The following is an 8,219-nucleotide window of genomic DNA, read 5'->3' as shown; positions in this document are numbered from 1 at the left end:
TAAAGTTTGCAGGCTAGCCTTTTAATTTTTTTAATATTACACTTTTTTTTTCTTTTTGTAATAATAATATTACACTTTATTTATGATATATATTGTTCATTTAAAGACATATTCTGAGCTTATGATTTGTAACACTAATTTTCAAAGTAATAAGATTGATGTTATTTTAGCAAATAATAAATATTTATTTAAAATTTAAAAGATAATATTAAATTAAATTAGTAAGGATAGCGCAAATTAATATGTATATACATATATGAAATTTTAATATGATCTTTATGAACATTAATTCATGTGTTGTTAATGAAAGTATTATTTATGAAATTTTTATGTGATCTTTATAAATATTATTTCATGTGTTGTTAGTAAAAAATATTAATTATGAAATTTCTATGTAATCTTTATGAACATTTCCATGTGATTGATCTTTACAAACATTATTTGATGTGTTATTAATGAAAATATTATTTCATGTGATCTTTGTAAATAATTTTTTTTATCTTTTATATTTTAGTTTGGTTTAAGCCTATAAATTTTAGTTTGCAACTTGGTAAGTCTTACAGGCTGTGTTAGATTTTTTAATTTTTTATAATAGGTCAAGTCACACCTATAAATCAAGTCTTTAATAAGCTAATAAACCAATGTAGGATTTAAATATTTTATATAGGCTTAGGCTATTAAAGCCAAAGCCTAACTTGACCTATTTACACCTCTATTTTCAATAAATCAACGACTTTGTAGTTTCGTAAAAATAATTTTATTATACGATTGATTTTAAGATAAGTTTTTTACCTACTGTTTTTGATGAGTTATTTTCTTTGCTTTTATATGGAATAAAAATGTTTTTAGATTTATAATTTGTAAAACATTTAAAATATATTTATAATTAGATTTTGCAAGTAAATTTTTTATTATTAGAATAAAATCCTTTTTTAAAAATAAAATTTTGAAATATAAATAATTCTTTTAAAATTAATTTAAATAAAATATAAACCAAAGAAAACGTTACTTGATTAATTACACAAAGTATATTATATTTTATAAAATTTTAATTTCCTGTTTTATCTATATATTTTAAATATTTTAAAAATAAAGTTTCGATTAAGCTGAATATTCAATTTAAAATTTAAACTAATCTCATACTGTTTGACTCCATAATCAAATTTCTTAAAAAAACAGAAAAACAGACATTTCATATATGCTCTCAAAAGGTCAAAGAAACGGTTGACCAAATAGTAAATTACTATTAATAGAGTTAAGGTATAAACGAGCCACACTATAAGGGGCGTTGAGAAATTTATTTTGGAATAGTAGGAAAATGTAATAGATAGAAAAATGATTGGAAAGATAGATAAAATGAGATAGGTAAAAAAATGTAAAAAATGTTGTTTGGTGAGAAAAAATTTTACTGGAAAAATTAGGTAACTTTATGAAATCAACAGTGCATTAAAAGTCAGATAACCGGTTTTTCGAAAAATCCCACCTTCAAATTGGGTTTCTAAACAGTGCGAATATCTATGTTTCTCATAAATCCATACAAATTGGATAGATGGATTTTTGGTGAAAATACGTTGAAACAAACATGGTGTTTCTAGAAGCCATACTTGAGAAACATAAATATTCGCTCAAAAGCTCCCAACCAAACACCACCTAAGAAAAAAGGTACAGATCACAAGACAAGCATGGAATAAGTAATTATTAAAGGATCTCTTTTTTTTTTTTGGTAAACTTAAAAGGATCTCTTAATTGCAATAGTGTATGAAAGATTAATACTAATATATGTTTGGATTAATTAATTTAAAATTTTAAAATTTTATTTTAGTAATTTCCTAAAAGAACTTAAAAAGTGATTATTTAAATAAAACAAAAAAACTGTAACCAAATAGTAAAGATAATAAAGATAGTATATAATTATATTAATTTTTTTTTCTCTCTTCAGACATTATCGACTGATTGACGTGACAGAGAAAAAAAAGATAATTTTTATTATAACTATATACTATTTTTAGTAGATAATTATTTTCTTTTACAAGAGATAATTTTTGAGAAAAATGAAACTCTAATAAGTAACAAGTGATAAACAATTCATAGTTCACTTTTTTTAATACCCTTGAAAAACAAGAGAGATACTAGAAATCTAGAATAATCTCCCAATTTTAGTGATAAAACTCATTAAAAAACTCACACTTCTATCTCTACCCTATAAAAGCAAACTCCCCTTGAACATTTATCATTAATATCCTTAGATCAGTGGCAGTTTAGAACTCAGATCCATACAAAAAAACATTGGTTGTAAAAGTTTAGTGGGAACAGTGAGGCAACGGTAACATCTGAGTTCAGTTCTTTTTGGAAGTTCCTTAAGGGGCATTGCAGGAATATTGAAAAGTTAACGGAACCCTTTGATATATATATATATATATATATAAATCAACGGATAAGATTGAGAGTGTAACTTACACTGGTGTAAAATGATCCTGACCCTGTATATATATATATATATATATATATAAAATCAAAAGCACATACAAAAAAGAAGGAAACACCTCAGTCTCAGTAGTAGAAAGAGTAGTGGGTGGCAAGTGCAATTTCTCTTGCTCTGTTCTAATCTTACTAATCTCTCTTCTACTCTGCATTCTCTCTCTAAATTTCTTTTCTTTTTCTTTTTAAGTTCTGTCTCTCTCTTGCTTCCATTCCATAATCTGTTGTGGGCTACTGAATCATCTTGTTTCTTTCTTCACTTTCACATTCTTCTATCTGGGAGGATCAAAGTGTGTATCTTTTATTTCTTTCTCTGGAGCTGTTTCTGTTTGTTATAAGCAGTAGGATTTGGAAGCAAGAGAAGAGTTGCAAAGTGGGCAGTGATCATGGCAGCTATAAAGCCAGAGGAGATAAGCCACCCACCAATGGACCAACTTCAGGGCTTAGAGTATTGTATAGATTCAAACCCATCTTGGGGTAAGCATGATCCAGCTTCAATCTTTTCTCAACTACCAATGGTGGTAGTGCTTTGTTGCCTAGTTTTGTTTTTCACTGTCTGTGAGTGTGATGATTGATATCTTTGTGTTGAACTGTTTAACAGCTGAGACAATAGCTCTGGGTTTTCAGCATTACATTTTGGCCTTAGGAACTGCAGTGATGATTCCTACATTTCTTGTGCCTATGATGGGTGGAAGTGATGTAAGCCATTTTCCTGATTTCAAATCAATTTAACTTCTTCAGTTTGTTTATTATTCTGATTGATACTGATGAAATTCATTGACATAGAAAAGCTTCTTATTTTCCTTTATTTATTTTTTACACCTTTCTATTTTTTTTGTAGTTTTGATTATTTTTTGTTCTATGTATCTGATTTTGTCATATGCTAAATTGAGCTGGGTGGGTCCCACTGAAGAGGAAATTTGGTGGCCCTGAAATGAATTGCCTCATAATTGCAAAGATAGAGAATTGATATTTTTCATATATTGAATTTTTGGTTCAGGGTGATAAAGTGAGGGTGGTACAGACTCTGCTTTTTGTTGAAGGAATTAATACACTTTTGCAGACACTGTTTGGAACCCGGCTACCAACAGTGATTGGAGGATCATATACATTCATGGTTCCCATTATTTCTATAGTTCGTGATCCATCTTTGGCAATAATAGAAGACCAACATTTGGTTAGTACATTTTCTGTAATATCTCTTTCATATTTTGTCCTGAATTAATTGTAAGCTGAAGATCATATTAGCTATGGATGATCTAATCATTCTTTTCAAGATGTATTGGTGTATTGTTAAGCTTCTTGACTAGATAGTCTGTGAGCTCTACACACAATGATGAAACTGTCTTCTTTACTAGCCATTTATTACAAGAAAAATAACTTCTGACCAAGTTTAGAATAATGTAGGAGATACAGCATACTAATTCTTTTCCATTTATCTCCAGAGATTTCTTAGCACCATGAGAGCAGTCCAAGGTGCACTAATTGTAGCATCCAGCATACAAATTATTTTGGGATTTAGTCAAATATGGGCTATTTGTTCCAGGTAAGGCTTTTTTCTTTTCTTTTAATGTGAAATGCATTTAAACTTTTGAAGTCAAAAAATGAAAGTTGGATATTACATTACATAGTGTTATACTATGTTGCACCGACACGAGATACGACACGACACTTCGATACGTTAATTTTAAAAAATATTAAATTTTGACATGTTGGGATACGATTTGATATTATATAATACTTTTAATTTATGTAGTGTATATTATATTTAATATTCAATAATTTAACAAAAAAATAAAGTTAAATTTATAATACCCATCAATTTTGCAAAAAAACATAAGACATCTCAAATGTTTATATTAATCGTAATCTAACGAATCTAATAGTTGGAACTTAAAATGCAACACAACGTAACTTTTGAATCTTTTTTGAGTCTTTGCACTGAGTATTAAAATGTCGGTGAATGTCAAAAAATATTTTTGAAGTGTCCGTAGTTCATGGTTCATGTACGTAAATAATTACAGTCCTTCTCCTTTACATGCAGGTTTTTCAGCCCACTTGGAATGGTTCCAGTGATTGCATTAATTGGTTTTGGATTATTTGACAGAGGCTTCCTTGTGGTATAACACTACCACATGTCACTAGTACTAGTTGTCAGAATATCTAAATTATGATATTTATAACGTATTTGTTCTTATCTCACACTGTTGAGTCCTTTCTCAGGTTGGGACTTGCGTTGAAGTTGGAATTCCCATGCTAATCTTGTTTATAGCCTTCTCTCAGGTACAAATGAAATTCACTGTTGTTATTTCAAATAGGTAAATTTGAAATTTCCTGTTTAAATTAGCTTATGGAGATAAAAATGCATAATAAGGTCGTCTTAAGTTTTGATACTAGCTGTGGCATTCTAAAGTTTTCTTTTTTGCGGTTCCATAATGTTGAATCCATTACAGTGCTTTAAGAGAATACTCTAAAGCAAAATGTTTTTAAAAGCTTTTAGTTTTAGTGTCAAGAGAGGGCCAAAGAAGGTCTTTTATGTAAAACTCCAATATGAGGTTTATATAGATAATCATTAAGTAGAAAATAGTGTCTTTTACTGATTTCGTTTGTTGAACAAATGACCATCTGTAAACTACCCACCAAACCCACTCCTAATTATGATATGTTGTATGCAGTATTTGAAAAATTTCCAGATAAGACAAATACCAATACTAGAGCGATTTGCTCTACTCATATCAATCACAGTGATATGGGTATATGCAAATATCTTAACAGCTGGGGGAGCATACAAACACCGCCCAGAATTAACCCAACACAGTTGCAGAACAGACAAGGCTAATCTCATTTCTTCTGCTCCCTGGTTGGTACTAAAGCATCTTTTGTAGTTCAACATTTGTGACATACGTATATTTATACTAGTTTAAAATGAAAATTATGTATCAATGTAGCAAAGAATATGTTGAGCTATTGCCATTGACTTTTGAACACCACAGGATAAAGATTCCATACCCTCTTGAGTGGGGTGCTCCTACATTTGACGCTGGCCATGCTTTTGGAATGATGGCTGCTGTGTTAGTCTCATTAGTTGAGGTACTAAAATTACATAAAAATGGTCCTCAGACCCTTGTATTTATTGTTGAGACTAGTGATAAAAAAAAAGTACCTTTTTTTTTCTATTTTTGACAGTCAACTGGGGCATTCAAAGCTGCATCACGTTTAGCAAGTGCCACACCACCTCCTGCTCATGTCCTGAGCCGTGGTATTGGTTGGCAAGGAATTGGAATCTTGCTGAATGGCCTTTTTGGAACACTCACTGGTTCAACTGTTTCTGTGTAAGTGCTATTCTTCGTTTTCATAGTTTTCATGTTCAAGTTTTTATATGAGACACAAATTGATTCTTTTAGGATCATGACAGAGAGAATGTGGGGCTTCTAGGAAGCACTCGCATTGGCAGTAGAAGGGTCATTCAAGTTTCAGCTGGCTTTATGATATTCTTCTCAATGTTAGGTGAGTGGCAAAACTACTGGATAATAATATAAAAATGTGTGAATTAATTTCAATTTTATAGTTTTAATATATAATTTGCTTCTTTCTTTAGGAAAATTTGGAGCTGTATTTGCATCAATACCATTCCCCATTTTTGCTGCTGTATACTGTGTTTTGTTCGGACTTGTGGGTGAGTAACACTAAACCTTTGATTTTACTTGCGCAGCTATATTCATCCTCTCTCTTTTTATGACAATTTCTATTTTTTGTCTTTTCAGCTTCTGTGGGGCTATCATTTTTGCAATTCACTAACATGAACTCAATGAGGAACCTCTTTATTACCGGTGTTGCCCTCTTCTTAGGTTTGTCCATTCCTGAGTATTTCAGAGAATACACTATCAAGGCCTTTCATGGTCCTGCTCATACCAGAGCTGGATGGGTGAGTTTTCTCTTAATCAGTTGGAAAATGAACTTTTGTCCCTTCAAGCTTATATAAATCATTAAACTCTATCATTTATGCATCATTTTTGTCACTTTTGATGTATGAAGTGGGATAAACGTTACATTCTTCTCAAGAAAATCATCCAAGAAATCATAATGAAATGTTTTTTTTTTTTTCCCTTTGGTTTTGCAGTTCAATGATTTCCTTAATACTATATTCTATTCTTCCCCAACTGTTGCATTGATTGTTGCTGTGTTCTTGGACAACACTCTTGACTACAAGGACAGCACCAAAGATAGGGGAATGCCATGGTGGGCTAAGTTTAGAACATTTAAAGAAGATAGCCGGAATGAAGAGTTCTACTCTCTCCCTTTCAACCTCAACCGCTTCTTCCCTCCATCCTAAGAAAATTCTATTATAGGAAGATGTTAGAGGAAAAACATCATTTCCAGATAAGGGTTATATTGATATCATGATCAGTTAGAAAGAAGTTGTTAGCTAGAAAAGGACTGGTTACTTATGCTTTCTGTTCTTTCATTTTTCATATATTTTATTATATAGTTGAATCGGGTTATTTTTCATATAATAGAAAGAAAAGTTACTTGTTTCTTAAACTTCAACATATTTCTCATTTTTTAAATTCATTTAACTATAATCATTCCAGTGCTTATATTTGGCATTGATTCTTTATCTTTGAGCCTCTAAATTAATCATTTCATTTAACAGATTCTCTCTCATTTGGCATTTCAATGTTAATAGAATGGAAAGGGTTACGTTTAGAACTTTTTTTGTTCACAACTCTCACAACTTCAACTATGTACTCTGGAGAGTACAAATATTTGAGAGTATACTTCCCGGAGTACACAATTGAGATTGTAAAAGTTGTTGTTCTGGATAACTTAAGTGGTTAGCCCAAAAGGGCAGGTCCAACCCTAAGGAATCAACCCATGTCAGTCCTACTGGCTCATGCGTACCACTATCCACATGCAACATAATCAATCCCCAATGTAAGACACCATAATGGGCATAAATAGGCCTAGGTCAACAAGGCTTTTATTTTTTAAATATAGGTCAGGCCAGACTTGTAATTTTTGGTCTACATAGGCTAACAGTTCAGGTTAGACCAAATGTTTTTTACACATGGCTGGCCTATTTAAGCCTAGCCTAGCTTATTTACACCCCTAGACGCTACCTTCCTTTGGTAGCCTCCCAGACCCCTCAAATAGATATCCCTCTTTCACAACTACTACTTCAGCCACTGTTACCAGCATAACAGGGGCTGCAAATAGATATCCCTCTTTAACAGCTACTACTTCAGCCACTGTTACTAGCATAACAGGGGCTGCAAAGTGTATGGCATGACACTTTTGGCTCTTCCCCAAGTGAAAAATTAATTACTATCTTGACTAAATTTATTATTAAAGGATGCCATCAAATAAAGATTTTCTTACAGGAGTCATAACAAAATACAACAACTCTAGTGAAAAACTAAAAGTAACGATAAAAAAATAATTTTAATATCAGTATTGAATAACTGCTCTATATATATATATATATATATATATATATATGAAAGTAAAACCATTGATTTTCTTCAACTACTACCCTTACAAAAAAATAAAATAGTTATAATCCACAAAATTTAGACAGTATGTTTCAATACAAATTTAGACATATAACATGCTTAGATGTCAATAAATTTTTTTATTTTTATTGATGCACAAATGAAATTCTTTGTTGAAACATATCACTGCTGAAAAATTCAATTTTGTTATAAAATACTATGGATGACCTTTCACATGACTCTTTATTT

The 8,219-nt window shown here is 30.8% G+C and overlaps 1 protein-coding gene across 1 annotated transcript; it reads left to right on the top strand.

Annotated features, from left to right (window-relative positions):
* The first annotated feature begins 2,564 nt into the window (after window positions 1–2,564).
* LOC133300835 (nucleobase-ascorbate transporter 2-like) lies at window positions 2,565–6,893 on the top strand. Its single transcript, XM_061500420.1, has 13 exons — window positions 2,565–2,955; window positions 3,080–3,177; window positions 3,479–3,655; window positions 3,924–4,024; window positions 4,523–4,598; window positions 4,702–4,761; window positions 5,154–5,338; window positions 5,472–5,568; window positions 5,665–5,810; window positions 5,894–5,985; window positions 6,077–6,154; window positions 6,243–6,403; window positions 6,599–6,893. Exons 1-13 carry the CDS (start codon window positions 2,865–2,867, stop codon window positions 6,809–6,811), a joined length of 1,575 nt encoding a protein of 524 aa, XP_061356404.1. The 5' UTR covers window positions 2,565–2,864; the 3' UTR covers window positions 6,812–6,893.
* The last annotated feature ends 1,326 nt before the right edge of the window (window positions 6,894–8,219 follow it).

This window comes from Gastrolobium bilobum, unplaced genomic scaffold (genome assembly GCF_033153095.1).
Source record: "Gastrolobium bilobum isolate Gb01-03AN ecotype WA unplaced genomic scaffold, APGP_CSIRO_Gbil_v1 utg6530, whole genome shotgun sequence".
Classification (NCBI taxonomy): Eukaryota; Viridiplantae; Streptophyta; class Magnoliopsida; order Fabales; family Fabaceae; genus Gastrolobium; species Gastrolobium bilobum.
The sequence above is the reverse complement of the archived record's forward strand: the minus strand, read 5'-3'. Positions and strand labels throughout refer to the sequence as shown.

What these genes read in the sequence shown, in the direction of transcription:
- LOC133300835 (XM_061500420.1), top strand. Translation starts at nt 2,865, where the DNA reads ATGGCAGCTATAAAGCCAGAGGAGATAAGCCACCCACCAATGGACCAA. An exon ending in TTGACAGAGGCTTCCTTGTG is followed by an intron (nt 4,599 to 4,701) that starts GTATAACACTAC and finishes GTCCTTTCTCAG; the next exon opens with GTTGGGACTTGCGTTGAAGT. An exon ending in CTCATTTCTTCTGCTCCCTG is followed by an intron (nt 5,339 to 5,471) that starts GTTGGTACTAAA and finishes TGAACACCACAG; the next exon opens with GATAAAGATTCCATACCCTC.